Below are 15,934 nucleotides of genomic sequence, written 5' to 3'. Positions count from 1 at the left end.
ACCTCTCATCCTTCGTCTCTCCAGGGAGAAGAGACCAAGCTCCCTCAACCTATCCTCATAAGGCATGCCCCCCAATCCAGGCAACATCCTTGTAAATCTCCTCTGCACCCTTTCAATGGCTTCAACATCTTTCCTGTAATGAGGTGACCAGAACTGCGCGCAGTACTCCAAGTGGGGTCTAACCAGGGTCCTATAAAGCTGCAGCATTATCTCCCGACTCCTAAACTCAATCCCTCGATTAATGAAGGCTAGTACTCCGTACGCCTTCTTGACCGCATCCTCCACCTGCGAGGCCGATTTAAGAGTCCTATGGACCCGGACCCCAAGGTCCTTCTGATCCTCTACACTGCTAAGAATGGTACCCTTCATATTATACTGCTGCTTCATCCCATTGGATCTGCCAAAATGGATCACTACACACTTATCCGGGTTGAAGTCCATCTGCCACTTCTCCGCCCAGTCTTGCATTCTATCTATGTCTCGCTGCAACTTCTGACATCCCTCCAAACTATCCACAACACCACCTACCTTGGTGTCGTCAGCAAACTTACCAACCCATCCCTCCACTTCCTCATCCAGGTCATTTATGAAAATGACAAACAGCAAGGGTCCCAGAACAGATCCCTGGGGCACTCCACTGGTCACTGACCTCCATGCAGAGAAAGACCCCTCCACAGCCACTCTCTGCCTTCTGCAGGCAAGCCAGTTCTGGATCCACAAGGCAACAGCCCCTTGGATCCCATGCCCTCTCACTTTCTCAAGAAGTCTTGCATGGGGGACCTTATCGAACGCCTTGCTGAAGTCCATATAGACCACATCCACCGCTCTTCCTTCGTCAATGTGTTTGGTCACATTTTCAAAGAACTCAACCAGGCTCGTAAGGCACGACCTGCCCTTGACAAAGCCGTGCTGACTACTTTTGATCATACTAAACTTCTCTAGATGATCATAAATCCTGTCTCTCAGGATCCTCTCCATCAACTTACCAACCACTGAGGTTAGACTCACCGGTCGGTAATTTCCCGGGCTGTCCCTGTTCCCTTTCTTGAATATAGGGACCACATCTGCAATCCTCTAATCCTCCGGAACCTCTCCCGTCTCCATCGACGATGCAAAGATCATCGCCAAAGGCTCCGCAATCTCCTCCCTCGCCTCCCACAGTAACCTGGGGTACATCCCATCCGGTCCCGGCGACTTACCAACCTTGATGCCATTCAATAGTTCCAACACATCCTCTTTCTTTATGTCCACATGCTCGATCCTTTCTGTCCACCGCAAACCAGCAGTACAACCACCCAGATCCCTTTCCACCGTGAATACCGAGGTAAAGTATTCATTAAGCACCTCCGCCATTTCTAACGGTTCCGCACAAACTTTTCCCCCTTCACCTTTTAAGGGTCCTATGCCTTCACATCTCATCCTTTTACTCTTGACATATTTGTAGAAAGCCTTGGGATTCTCCTTAATCTTACCCGCCAAGGTCTTCTCATGACCCCTTCTCGCTCTCCTAATTTCTTTCTTAAGCTCCTTCCTACATCCCGTATACTCCTCTAAATCCTTAACACCTCCTAGCTCTCTGAACCTTCTGTACGCCTCTCTTTTCTTATTCACCAGGTTCATCACAACCTTCGTGCACCACGGTTCCCGTACCCTACCAACACCCCCCTGTCTCATCGGAACGTTGTCATGCAGAGCTCCAGACAAACATTCCTTGAAAATCCTCCACTTTCCTTCGGTACTTTTCCCCAAGAATGCCTCCTTCCAATTTACCCGTCTAATTTCCTCCCTGATGACACTGTATTTCCCTTTACTCCAGAGAAACACTTTCCTAGCCTGCCTGATCCTATCTCTTTCCAATGCTATCGTGAAGGAGATAGAATTATGATCGCTATCCCCAAGATGCTCACCCACCGAGAGATCCTCCACCTGTCCAGGTTCATTAGCCAGCACCAGATCAAGTACAGCCTCTCCTCTAGTAGGCTTATCCACATACTGTGTCAGGAAACTCTCCTGGACACACCTAACAAATTCCTCTCCATCCAAACCCCTAGCCCTAGGGATATTCCAATCTATGTTTGGGAAATTAAAATCTCCCATCACGACAACTCTGTTATTCCTACATCTCTCCAGGATCTGTTGCCCCATCTGCTCCTCAACATCTCTGTTACTATTGGGCAGCCTATAGAAAACACCCAGCAAAGTTACCGACCCCTTCCTGTTCCTAACCTCCACCCACAGAGACTCCGTAGTCAATCCCTCCACGGCGTCCACCTTCTCTACAGCCGTGACACTATCCCTGATCAACAGTGCCACTCCCCCCCCATCTCTTGCCTCCCTCCCTGTCCTTCCTGAAACATCTAAAACCCGGCACCTGAAGCACCCAGTCCTGTCCCTGAGACATCCAAGTCTCCGTAATGGCCACCACATCACAATTCGAAGCAGCAATCCACGCTCTAAGCTCATCCACTTTATTCACTACACTCCTGGCATATTCTCTCCTTATTCATGTACCTATCCAAACAGCTCTTAAATGTTGCTAATGTACCTGCTTCCACCACCACCTCCTCTGGCAGCGTGTTCCAGGCATCCATCACACTCTGCGTGAAAAACTTCCCCCGCACATCTCCCTTAAACTTTCCCCCTCTCATCTTGAACCTGTGCCCCCTTGTAATTGACACTTCCACCCTGGGAAAAAGCCTCTGACTATCCACCCTGTCTGTGCCTCTCATAATTTTGTAGCCCTCTATCAGGTCTCCCCTCAGCCTCCGTCTTTCCAGTGAAAACAATCCTAGTTTATTCAACCTCTCCTCATAGCCAACCTCCAAGTCGAGGCAACATCTTGGTGAACCTTCTGTGTACTCTCTCCAAAACTTCCACGTCCTTCTGATAATGTGGTGACCAGAACTGCATGCAATACTCCAAATGCGGCCTAACTAAAGTTTTATATAGGTGTAACATGATTTCTCAACTCTTCAACTCAATGCCACAGATGATGAAGGCAAGCATGCCATATGCCTTCTTAAATCACCTTGGCCACCTGTGTTGCCACTTTTAGGGAACTGTAGACCTGCACATCCAGATCCCTCTGTATGTTAATGTTCCTAAGGGTTCTGCCTTTTTGCAGTATAATTCATACCTAAATTTAATCCTCCAAAATGCATCACCTTGCATTTGTCTGGATACATTGGCAGTTTGCCACAATACTTCTCAGGTACTTCTCCAGAATCCAAGGATTTTTGGAAAATTATAACCAAAGCATCCACTATCTCTGACTCTACTTCTTTTAAGATCCTAGGATGCAAGCCATCAGGGACTTATCTGCCTTCAGCCCCATTAATTTGTCTAATGCTACTTGCATCGGTCATGCTAAATTCTCCCTCAGTGTACCGCCAGAGTGTGGCGACTAGGGGATTTTCACAGTAACTTCATTGCAGTGTTAATGTAGGCCTACTTGTGTCACTAATAAAATTAACTAAACTTTAATTCCTCCCCCATATAGAAATGGAAGATGCAAATGAAATCAAATGGGTAACAGAAACACCAAGGTAAAGCTCCACCAATCCAGCAGTGAAGAGAAGGATTTATTTGGTTAGGAAACTGATCCACGCCTATAACCAGGACATTAATTAACACCTCTCACCTGTTTGTACTTCATCAGTGGCTTCTTGTCAGAAATCCTTTTAGCTGCCTCTGCAGATTTTACAGTCAATGGCACTCGGTATTTGGCTGCTGGTTTGGTAATTTTCTGCGCAGGTCCTGCGGATCCTGAGACTGGACCTGGTCTTTTTACTACCAAGGTAAAGAAAATTTGTTTAATGATTTTTTTTGCCAAACATAATGTTTTCAATTTCTATCAGCACTCAATTGGATTTCTCGATGATTCAATACGTGTATCATGAAGCTTCGGTTTCATTCCCTGGTCTGTGCCAGGTTCTTTAAAACTAACCCTCAAGATGTAGACGTAGGCTGGGCTACCATTTACTGCCCGTTTTTAATTACCCTTGATAAGGCACTGGTGGGTTGATCTTAACCAGGGCGCAGTAAGAGTATCATTTATATCTGGCCTTGCTTCATTGGGAAGCACTGTGGTCAAAACGAAAAAAAGCCATGCACTGTTAAGGAAACGCCATTTGCAGTTCAAGATTTCTCCCAAAACTCTGAACTCGTATTCCAGAACAAAGCGGGTTGCTGGATGGCAATCCCATCACTGGGTTCAATATTCATCGTTTTAAATCAGCTGTGCACTAGTGCAGTGAGGCCCAATGCAAATGTAAGCTTACTTTAGAAACATAGAAAATAGGTGCAGGAGTAGGCCATTCAGCCCTTCGAGCCTGCACCACCATCCAGTATGATCATGGCTGATCATGCACTTTCAGTATCCCACTCCCGCTTTCTCTCCATACCTCGTGATCCCTTTAGCCACAAGGGCCACGTCCAGCTCCCTCTTGAACATATCTAACGAACTGGCCCCAACAGGTTTCTGTGGTAGAGAATTCCACAGGTTCACAACTCTCTGAGTGAAGACGTTCTTCCTCATCTCAGTCCTGAATGTCTTACCCTTTATTCTTAGACTGTGACCCCTAGTTCTGGACTTGCCCAACATCGGGAACAGTCTTCCTGCATCTAGCCAGTCCAGTCCCATCCCATCCCATCAGGATTTTATATGTTTTGATGAGATCCCCTCTCATTCTTCTAAATTCCAGTGAGGACAAGCTCTGTTGATCCAGTTTCTCTTCATAAGTCAGTGCTGCCATTCCAGGAATCAGTCTGGTGAAACTTTGCTGGACTCCCTCAATAGCAAGAATGTCCTTCCTCAGACTAGGAGACCAAAACTGCACACAATACTCAGGGTGTGGCCTCACCAAAGCTCTGTATAACTGCAGCAAAACCACCTTACTCCTATACTCAAATCTTCTTGCTATGAAGGCCATCGTGCCATTAACTTTTCTCACTGCCTGCTGTACCTGCATGCCAATCTTCAGCAACTGTTCCACCAAGACATCAAGGTCACGTTGAACTTCCCCTTTTCCGAATCTGCCACCATTCAGATAATAATCTTGGTTCCTGTTTCTGCCAAAGTGAATAACCTCACATTTAACCACATTGTATTGCATTTGCCAAGTATTTGCCCACTCAGCCAGCCTGTCCAAGTCACCCTGCAGCCTCCTAGCATCCTCAGCATCTTCTAGCCCCACACCAACAGGGACACAAGAGCAGAAAATGGTAGAATCATAGAACCATACAGCACAGAAGAGACTCTTCGGCCCATCAAGTCCACACCAACACATTAGAAACACCTGAACTCCTACCTAATCCTATCTGCCAGCACTTGGCCCATAGCCCTAAATGTTATGATGTGCCAAGTTTTTAAAGGATGGGAGGTAACCCGCCTCTACCACCCTCCCAGGCAGCGCATTCCAGACCCTCACCTCCCTCTGGATAAAAAGCTTTTTCCTCACATCCTCCCCAAAATCTCCTGTCCCTCAACTCAAACTTATCTCCCCTCGTAACTGACCCTTCAACTAAGGGGAACAGCTGCTCCTTATCCACTCTGTCCACGTCTCTCATAATCTTGTACACCTTGACCAGGTCACCCCTCAGTCTTCTCTGCTCCAACGAAAACAACCCAAGCTTATGCACCTCTCTTCATAACTTAAATGTTCCATCCCAGGCAGCATCCTGGTGAATTTCCTCTGCATCCCCTCCAGTGCAATCACATCCTTCGATAATGTGGCGACCAGAACTGCACACAGTGCTCCAGCTGTGGCCTCACCAAAGTTCTATACAACTCCAACATGACTTCCCTGCTTTTGTAATCTATGCCTTGATTGATAAAGGCAACTTGCCTTTTTCCCATCCTACCAACATGCCGTTCTGCCTTCAGAGATCTGTGGACAAATACGCCAAGGTCCCATTGTTCCACAGAACTTTCTAGTGTCCTACCATTCATTGAATACTTAGTCAAATTACTCCTTCCAAAGTGCATCACCTCACATTTTTCAGGGTTAAATTACATCTGCCATTTATCTGCCTATTTGACTATTCCGTCTATATCTTCAAGACGCTCCATCTCACTGTTAAACACCCGTACAATCTTTGTCTCATCTACAAACTTACTAATCCTACCCCCCACATAGTCAATGACATTTATATAAATGACGAATAATAGGGGGCCCAACACAGATCCCCGTGGTACGCCACTGGACACTGGTTCCAGTCACTAAAGCAGCCTTCAGTCATTACCCTCTGTCTCCTACAGCTGAGCCAATTTTGAATCCACTTTATCAAATTACCCTGTATCCCATGTGAATTTATCTTCTTTACAAGTCTCCCATGTGAAACCTTGTCATTACATAGACCATCCTGACTGGACATAAAGTGACCACTCAATATGCTGGAATTCCTGGCCTATCACCATCCTAAAAGCAGCATCAGCACAAAGAGAAGGCCCACCATCTCCTCAGGCTAACTGGAACTGGCAATACTTGTGGTCAGCGTTGTCAACAATTTTTTTTCATCCAGAAGTTTACAAAAGTCTTCTCGGAATGGAAACATGCATTCTTTAAACAAAATATAACCAGGATACAGCCCCGTAGGAGCAACAAGCAGTTTTTTAAAAAAGGCTATTAAGCATGTGGACCTTTACAGCACAAACTCCTTCTTATTCCAAAGGTGATAACAGCTGGCAATTTTTTTTATTTTTAGCCTCGACATGAAGGTCCATTTGTGTAATGCAAGAAAAATGATATCAAAAACACCAGACAGCCCATACTCAAAACTACATGGATTGAATATGTTTAAACATTTTATTGGATCTTTGGAAATAACTAGTAAACAAAGCAATGATAGGAGGAAAAACAAGTCATTAGGGTCTGGAATGCTCTGCCGAAGAGTGTGGTGGAGGCAGATTTAAATGAAACATTGAAAGGGGAATTAGACTATTTTGAAAAGAAAAAAGAATGTGCAGAATTATGGGGAGAAGGCAAGAGAATGGGAACTAGGCGAGTTGTTCATTTGGAGAGCCTGTGCAGACATGATGGGCCAAATAAACTCTTACTGCACCATACCAATTCTGTGATGCAGCCTTTTAAAGATTTCCTGATGCGATGCTTTTACATCTTTGATTGATTAGTCTGAATTACTGCACAGGCCAGCTGTATATGTTAAATCAGAGGCAAAAATAAGCTTTAAAGAAAAACTGACAAGGAAGGCTGCTGTATGCTTTACCCAAATCATTGGGTCTCTGTCAAGCCAGTTCAAAGACTCAATAGAGCATTTATTGTGCAGAATTGCTTAATGAGTAGCCATTCACTCACATCTTCCAAAACGAAGGAATGTTTTTGGCCACATTTAATCTGAGCAGCCCTTGAAACAAAACTAACCTGCAAATAAAAAGGACCTGCTTACAATCAGCAGGCCGATGGCTTGCACAGTACTGCCTGGCGAGTGAAGACAGCTTCCATCTTAAGATTTTACAAAATGATGCAGTGAGTGATGGTGATCTGGAATTATTGCATGAAAGAGTGGCAGATTCAATTAGATAAATGCTGGAAAAGGAAAAGCTTGTTAGGTTTTGGAAAAAGTGGGGGAGTGGGACAAACTGAATAGCTCCTTCAAAAAGAGTCAGCGCTGGCACAATGGGCTGAATAGACTCTCATCATTCTCAGGTTGCTGATCGAAAGGTCCACTTTCTTTCAACCTAAAGTTCCCCTCACGGAGTACACGACAAACTCAACACCATCCAAGACAAAGCAGTCCTCTTGATTCACATCCCATCCACCACCTTAAACATTTACTTTATTCACCACTGACACACAATGCCATCAGTGTGTAACATCTACAAGATGGACGCAGCAACCAACCAAAGCTCCATCAACAGCTTCTTCCAAACGCATGAACTCTACCACTTGACGCTTGGGAATGCCATCCTGCAAGCCACACATCATCTTGACTTTGAACTATACTGCCATTCCTTCACTGTCGCTGGGTCAAAATCCTGGAACTCCCTCCTGAACAGCACTGTGGGTGTTCCTACACCATAGGGACTGTAGCAGTTCACCATCACCTTCTCAAGAACAATTAGAGATGCGTAATAAATGCTGGCACAGTCAACGATGCTTGTATCTTGTGAATGGATAAATAAAAACACATGACAAATTTACCCATTTTCCTTGAACTGCAATTTTACACATACTGCCATTGAAAAAGAAACTGACCCAGACATTATTTAATTATTTGACAGGACAGGACATCTTGGAGGAGATGGTGATGCAGTAGTCATGTCACTCGACTAGTAATCCAGAGGCCCAGGCTGATGCAATGGGACATGGGTTCGAATATCACCATGGGGTAGCTGCTGCAACTTAAAAATTCAGTGAATGAATTTGGAATATTAAGATAGTCTCCATAATGTTGATCAATTATCATCACTAATCTCCTGTAGGGAAGGAAGTCTGCCATCCTGATCAGATCTGGCTTACATGCGACTCCAGATCCACACCAATGTGGACGACTCTTAACTGCCCTCTGAAATTTCCGAGAATGCCACTCAGTTCAAGAGCAATGAGGGTATGGTAAAAGTTGTTGGCCTTGCCAGGATGCGCACATCCCATGAAAGAATAAAGAGAAAAATAAATTACATTACCTCAGGGAAGCCAGCTGAACCAGATGACTTTGATGGAAAAGTAAGAAACGCCATATAGTTTTGTAACAAAAATGTACTGTGTCTCAGCCATAACCAAGGAGTCAATTTTAAGTGCATAATATAACAAAGCTCTGCTTCCATGACATCCTTCTTTCAGAACATATCTGAGACTCTCATACAGATGGACTCAGTTCCACAAGCATCACAGTCAGATAATGCCAACTCAAGGGTTATTTTCCTTGCACAAACTCACTGGACAGTGGACTTCAGCTTGCCCTGATGCTGTTAGTATACATGCACTTGCCAGCAGAACAGCTGCACATCTGTTTGAAGCGGGTATTCTGGTTCATTTTTAACATTTCCATGCATGGGATGCTGAGGTTAACTACAACACCCATTTTATAAACCAGATCATTAAACTTATTAACAAGAAATCACATCTGTGACCCCCTCATCTACTGGGTTTAGCCCACATTTCGCAGTGCACTTCTGCATTGATCTTTGGGGAAACAACTATAAATATATTTTGAAAACTGCAAAGGATAATCAAATGTTGAACATCTAGAAGATGATTAGATATGTTATAAGTTATCATAGATGTTGGTGTGTTAGCACTGCTGCCTCACAGCTCCAGCGACCCGGGTTCAATTCCAGCCCTGGGTGGCTGTGTGAAGTTTGCACCTTCTTCCCGAGTCTGCGTGGAATTACTGCATGGAGTCTACTCATTGGAATTCAGAAGCATGAGGTGAGATCTTATAGAAAGATATCAGATTATGAAGGGAATAGATAAGATAGAAGCAGGGAAGTTGTATCCACTGGCAGGTGAAACTAGAACGAGGGAGCATGCCCTCAAAATAAGGGGGAGTGGATTTAGGACTGAGCTGAGGAGGAACTTCTTCACAAAGGATTGTGAAGCTGTGACGTTCCTTGCCCAGTGAAGCAGATGAGGCTATCTACAAGACCATAAGACATAGGAGCAGAATTAGGTCACTCGGCCCAACGAGTCTGCTCCGCCATTCAATCATGGCTGATCTTTTTCTCACCCCCATTCTCCTGCCTTTTCCCCATAACCCCTCATCCCCTTATTAATCAAAAACCTATCTATCTCTGTCTTAAAGACATTCAATGACCTGGCCTCCACAGCCTTCTGCGGCAAAGAGTTCCACCGATTCACCACTCTCTGGCTGAAGAAATTCCTCCTCATCTCAGTTTTAAAGGTTTGTCCCTTTAGCCTGAGGTTGTGCCCTCTGGTTCTAGTTTTTCCCACTAGTGGAAACATCCTGTCCACGTCCACTCTATCCAAGCCTTGCAGCATCCTGTAAGTTTCAATATGATCCCCCCTCATCCTTCTAAACTCCAACGAGTACAGTCTCAGAGTCCTCAACCGTTCCTCATACGACAAGTTCTTCATTCCAGGAATCATTCTGGTGAACCTCCTCTGGACTCTTTCCAAGGCCAGCACATCCTTCCTTAGATATGGGGCCCAAAACTGCTCACAATACTCCAAATGGGGTCTGACCAGAGCCTTATACAGCCTCAGAAGTACATTACTGCTCTTGTATTCTCGCCCTCTCAACATGAATGCTAACATTGCATTTGCCTTCTTAACTGCCAAGTGAACCTGCACGTTAACCTTAAGACAATCTTAACCTCATTGAATGTTTTCAAGGCAAGGATAGATAAATTTTTGAACTGTAAAGGAATTAAGAACTATGGTGAGTGGGCAGGTAAGTGGAGCTGAGTCCACGAAAAGATCAGCCGTGATCTTATTGAATGGCGGAGCAGGCTCGAGGGGCCAGATGGCCTACTCCTGCTCCTACTTCTTATGTTCGTATGTCCTTCAGGTGCTCTGGTTTCCTCCCACACTCCAAAGATGTGCAGGTTAGATGGATTGGCCATGCTAAATTGCCTCTTAGGTGTCCTGAGATGAGTAGGTTAGGTAAATTAGCCACATGTGGGGTTAGGGGGACAGGGCAGGGGAGAGGGCCTGGGTAAGACACTGTCAGAGAGTCGGTGCAGAATCAATGGGCTAAATGGCATCCTTCCGCACTGTAAGGATTCTACGATTCTATAAATTGACTTTTGAAGCTTCAACAAAAAAGTCCTCCAAAAATAGAAGTCAACTTGCGTGCCAATGAAATACCAGCGTGGTCACCATTTTTGTAATAAATCCAAGGAGGCAAAAGTCCCGTCACCAAAAGTTCCATTTACAAGATATTCTACACAACAGAGTGCTCCCTGCACTACAGGGAGAGACTAACACACCTGTGGCTCCCCGATTGGGCCATCAATTAGGACTCAATCAGGGATTTCTTTTGTTCGTTACAAATATGTTATTACAAAAACAGTTACAAATAATTATTCATTCACCTGTCCCTATTTAAACCAGAGGTGGACGAGAATTGTCGCTCCACACTGATTCGAACTCGGATTGCTTGATTCAAAGCCCAGAGTGCTAACCATTACACCACAGAACTGACAGGACTCAATCAGGCCAACCTCATTTGCCTGACTGAAGTCATCACAATTTTGGAAGGTCATCTGCAAAGTGTGAACGTGTCTTACCTTTGCAACACAGCCTGCTTGACCCCTTATGGCCACTTACAAGCTACCGGAAAGTAGAACATACACTTTTGGGGAGAGAAATTGAGGCTGACTACTAACGAGAGTATAACATGCCGTGGCTGAAAAGAGGGGAGAATTATATGCTGAGTATGTACAAAAACATGATTCTTTTGGGGTGGGGCAGAAAAAGAGTCAGCTTATACGCCAGTGTTTTACAGTAGATGCTCCAATTTTTAAAAAAGTGTTTTTTTTGAACAGGTAAAGCAGACATTTAGAAAGGTCCCTTACCTGCTGCATTGGTAATAACTGGTTTTGAAGCATGATGCAGAGCTATATGACCAAATTCTTCAATAATCAGCTAGAAATGGAGGCAAGGGAAAATGAAGAATTACCATTCTGCAAATTATTACTCTTCACAAACAACAAACGAACAAAGAAAATTACAGCACAGGAACAGGCCATTCGGCCCTCCAAGCCTGCCCCGACAATGCTGCCCAGCTTAACTAAAACTCCCTACCCTTCCGGGGACCATATCCCTCTATTCCCATCCTATTCATGTATTTGTCATGACGCCCCTTAAAAGTCACTACCATATCTGCTTCCACTACCTCCCTTGGCAGCGAGTTCCAGGCACCCACCATCCTGTGTAAAAAAACCTGCCTCGTACATCTCCTTTAAACCTTGCCCCTAAACTTCACTGATCGTAAGTACTTCAGATTCCACTAACATTAGGAAATGTTAATTTGCATCACCTTGACATTCCTTCCCACTCTTTAATTTTTTCCTTAAACTGGACCTTATTGAGATGTACATACCTCTCTTATACCACCACATAATTGCACACATCACAGTACCCTGAGATCCTACACTGCACTGTTCTTCCTACTTAAGAGCAAAGTCACTGGTGAGCCAGGTTATGAGTTGGCAAGATAAGAATTTTTCCAAATCAACAGCTTAGGAACATAGGAACAGGAATGTGGCCACTTAGCCTATCGAGCCTGTTCTGCCATCCATGATATCACTAGTATGTTTTATAGACTTTTGTGAGCCAATCTCAGACTTAATTTTAAGTGCCAATTTGAGCGCTCACCCGCCATCTGTATTACAGGGTGAACTCAGGGCTGGATGAGGTGGTAGTGGGATGGGCATCTGTCCCATTTTACATGCCATCCCCCCAGCTCCCCTTGCCAAGAACACCCCAGGCAGCCAGGGGCACATAAAATGCAGCGATTTGAGTGAACGATTCGAGTATCATTCCTGCCTTTGGAATTTTGTAAGTGGTATCCAGAGATGAATTTGGATGCAAGGAAAAATATATCATGGAATCCACTTAGCTTTTTCTTGCAATTCCATGTCAAGTAAAAAGGTAAATGAACTAGCTAGTATTTCTTATTCCAATTCACACAGATTATACGTGCCTCTGTACTCCTGATCCACACACTATTTTGCATTACCATGACATGGCAGGCTGTCAACTGATTACCTTCAGCCACTCACTATCTAGAGACAGTTTAAATGAATGGAGTATCTATTGTAATTCTGTAATCTCCCTCACTGAAGGACTCAACCTCCAGAGGTCTCCACCATTGAAAGCCCATTTTGAGAGACTTTGGGGTTGCCATCAGATGCCCAGTTAAAACTGAAAAGTTGGCGTCTCTTCTTTTGTGAAGTAGAAATAAGTCCTTGTCCTACAATCCAAGAGGTTTGGGGCATTTTGTTATGTTAAAAGGTGCTGTACAAATACAAGTGGCTATAGATGAGGATGATAATTGGGTAAACAGAGTGATCTTTTGACATATGCATCAGATTTTGTGCATTCAAATTCAGTACATTAGGAACAGAATTGTCCTTGCTGCAGGAGCACCCAAACAAAATGTTGCTGCACTACCACTCACTGCGGCTCCTGTATGTTGAATCTCAATATGGAAAGGGTTCCTTCTTGTATTGTTTGGTGCTTTGCATATACCACTCAGTGCAACCTGATATTTTAAAGAAAATACACATTGCACAGTTAGGATCAAAGAGAAAGGAAGCTTTTTGATCCAAGTGCTTTGATCCACTGACATTGCTCATGTATTTATTCAATTTAAGATAATGAGAATGAAATAATCTGCATTTGCAGAGCACCTTTCACAAGCTCAGGATATCACAAAGCGGTTTGCAGGCACTGAAGTACTTTTGAAGAGTAGTCACCGCGGTGATGTGGAGAAACATGCCAATCAACTTGCCTGAAGCAAGGATTCAAGATTAGCAATGAAACAAATGGTCAGATAAACTGAGTTTGGGGAGATCGTTTGGGAGGTAAATATTGGTCAGGATTACAGAGAACTCTCCACTCAGGGCAGTCTCAGCCACTTGACACAAAAGTAAAGTACTGCACATCTAAAATTAAAACCGAAATTGCTGGTAATATCCAGACGGTCATACAGCAACCTTTCATCAGAAGTGGAAAGAGTTAGAGATGTAACTGGCTTCAACCAAAGACAAAGGCTGGGAAAGGTTGAAGGGAAGAACAAAATGGAAAGCGAGAGGGATTAAATGAGGAAAGTGATGATACTAAAACAAGACAGAAAATGCTGGAAAATCTCAGCAGGTCTGGCAGCATCTGAAAGGAGAGAAAAGAGCTGACGTTTCAAGTCCAGACGACCCTGGTCAAAGCTGGACTCGAAACGTCAGCTCTTTTCTCTCCTTTCAGATGCTGCCAGACCTGCTGAGATTTTTCAGCATTTTCTCTCTTGGTTTCAGATTCCAGCATCCGCAGTAATTTGCTTTTATACTAAAACAAGAAATGGTTCTAGAGGAGCTGCAAATAGAAATAGCGGAAGTCTCAACAGCCAAGATACAATGGGGGCCAAGGTTATCATCTTGAATTGTTCAACTCAACGTTGAATCAAATCGGGAAGGTTTAAAATTGCCTAATCGAAAGATGAAGGTGTTAATTCTCCAGCTTCACTTGGACAATGATAAAAACAGGGGACAGAGAGATCAGAACGAGAGTGCGGAGAAAAAAAAAAAAAAAACGAAGCCTCAGAGTTATGTTTACTGATTGAATGCAGAGCCTGTTTAATGAGTAATCAAAATAAATCTGCTGACACCACAGTAATCTTCAGTACTGCAATGAAATGTCATCCAAGAAGAAATGCCCGAGTCAGACTGAAGTATGAAGCCTCTTTTGACTGAGAGGTAGAATGCTGCCATTGAGCAACAGCTGACAGTACATTAAGAACATAAACATTACAATTAGGAGCAGGAGCGACTTAAATGTTATTTAACACCAACTTGACTTGTCCTCACCAATCTACCAGTCACAGATGCATCTGTCTATTACAGTATTGGTAAGAATGACCAACGCACAGTCTTTGTGGAGAGATTGAGAATACCTTCCAACGTGTTGTGGGACTCCACCACCATGCTAAATGGGATAGATTTCAAACAGATCTGGCAACTCAAAACTGGGCATCCACGAGGCCCTGTGGGCCATATAAAGGCATTTGCAAGCAAGCTGCAAAAGGTGTAGGCATGCAATCTGCGGCTGATGCAGAGACTGGAAAAGAAGAATCAGGCCCTTTTCTACACTCGACTGGAAAGCAGAAACAAGGCCAAGCACCGACATCAAACTGTTCAGTCATGACACGGGTAGTTCAGTGGGGCCCCGCCTCTTGCACAGCAGAAGCAGGTAGAACACTGCAGTGACATCACCATCAAATCATGTGATCGGCTCTTAAAGCAATCATGCAGCCACTGAAATATAAAACAAAACTAAGTTTTCCCCCACAGATAATGGGTATCAAAATAAGCAAAATAGTGTGGATGCTGGAATCCAAAACAAGAACAGAGGATGCTGGAAAAGGTCAGCAGGTCTGCCAACATCTGTCAGGAGAGAGACAGAGTTAACGTTTCAAGTCATAGTTTTGACAAAGGGTCTATGGGTATCAAAAAGTAAGGTATGTAATGCGTAATGTAACATGGCACAGTGCGACCATACATCAAAACCAAGCTCGATAAAAACTAGGCTTTGACTGAAGATTTTTTAAAAAAATAATTGACAGAACAACATGCTACTTACATCAGCTGAAAGCAACTTTTCAATTCTTCTGGCTAGAAATGGCTTCTGCAGTAGAGAGCTGACTGACGGTCTATCCCTTGGATTTCTTTTAAACAGCTGGGACATTAAGTTGCGTAGATCATAAGTATAATGAACAGACACTGGTGGGTAAGATCCACGGATGATCTTTAGCACTAAGTTTTTCATGTTGCCAGCTTCAAACTGCAACGAAATAAGAAGGGCGGTGAATAAGTGAATTATTAATTACAAGAAAGTGTCTCCATTTATGTGGCTAGCCTAATTTAATCTGCATTAAATAAAGAAAAACAAATGCACAGAAATAAATGGCAGTGTTTGCAAAACCCACTCAAAAAACAGTTTAAATAGGCTGACATAATGCATAGAAATGCCAAGAAAACAAGGTGGCTTTCTTGGCTGCAGGTTTTAGGAAAGAGATGCTAAAATATAATATCCCAGGACACAGAACTGAGCAATGGCTGGGGTAATGGATTTGGAACAGAAGAACATCCCAACCATAGAAATTATACATCACTGCTCAGCAGGAAGATACCAAGGATGGGAAACTAAAGCTCAAGATACTTTCCACCAGAGCAGAAAAGACTAAAGATAAAGATTTTTTAAACATTGAGGGATTTTTTTCTAACAGTCAATAAGGAAAA

At 43.8% G+C, this 15,934-nt stretch overlaps 1 protein-coding gene across 4 annotated transcripts in view; it reads right to left on the bottom strand.

Moving 5' to 3' along the window:
• The window catches only part of nek1 (NIMA-related kinase 1), a 159,887-nt gene that overhangs the window by 121,069 nt on the left and 22,884 nt on the right, over window positions 1-15,934 (bottom strand). For all 4 annotated transcript variants that reach the window (XM_078215147.1, XM_078215149.1, XM_078215148.1 and 1 more), the window contains exons 9-11: window positions 15,276-15,476; window positions 11,498-11,567; window positions 3,641-3,789 (exon numbers count right to left, since the gene is read on the bottom strand). In XM_078215147.1, the coding sequence (XP_078071273.1) occupies window positions 3,641-3,789; window positions 11,498-11,567; window positions 15,276-15,476 (420 nt within the window). The remainder of the gene's footprint in view (window positions 1-3,640; window positions 3,790-11,497; window positions 11,568-15,275; window positions 15,477-15,934) is intronic.

The sequence above is a fragment of the Mustelus asterias genome, chromosome 6 (genome assembly GCF_964213995.1).
Source record: "Mustelus asterias chromosome 6, sMusAst1.hap1.1, whole genome shotgun sequence".
In the NCBI taxonomy this organism is placed as follows: Eukaryota; Metazoa; Chordata; class Chondrichthyes; order Carcharhiniformes; family Triakidae; genus Mustelus; species Mustelus asterias.
Note: the sequence above shows the minus strand (reverse complement) of the source record. Positions and strands in the feature narration are given on the sequence as shown.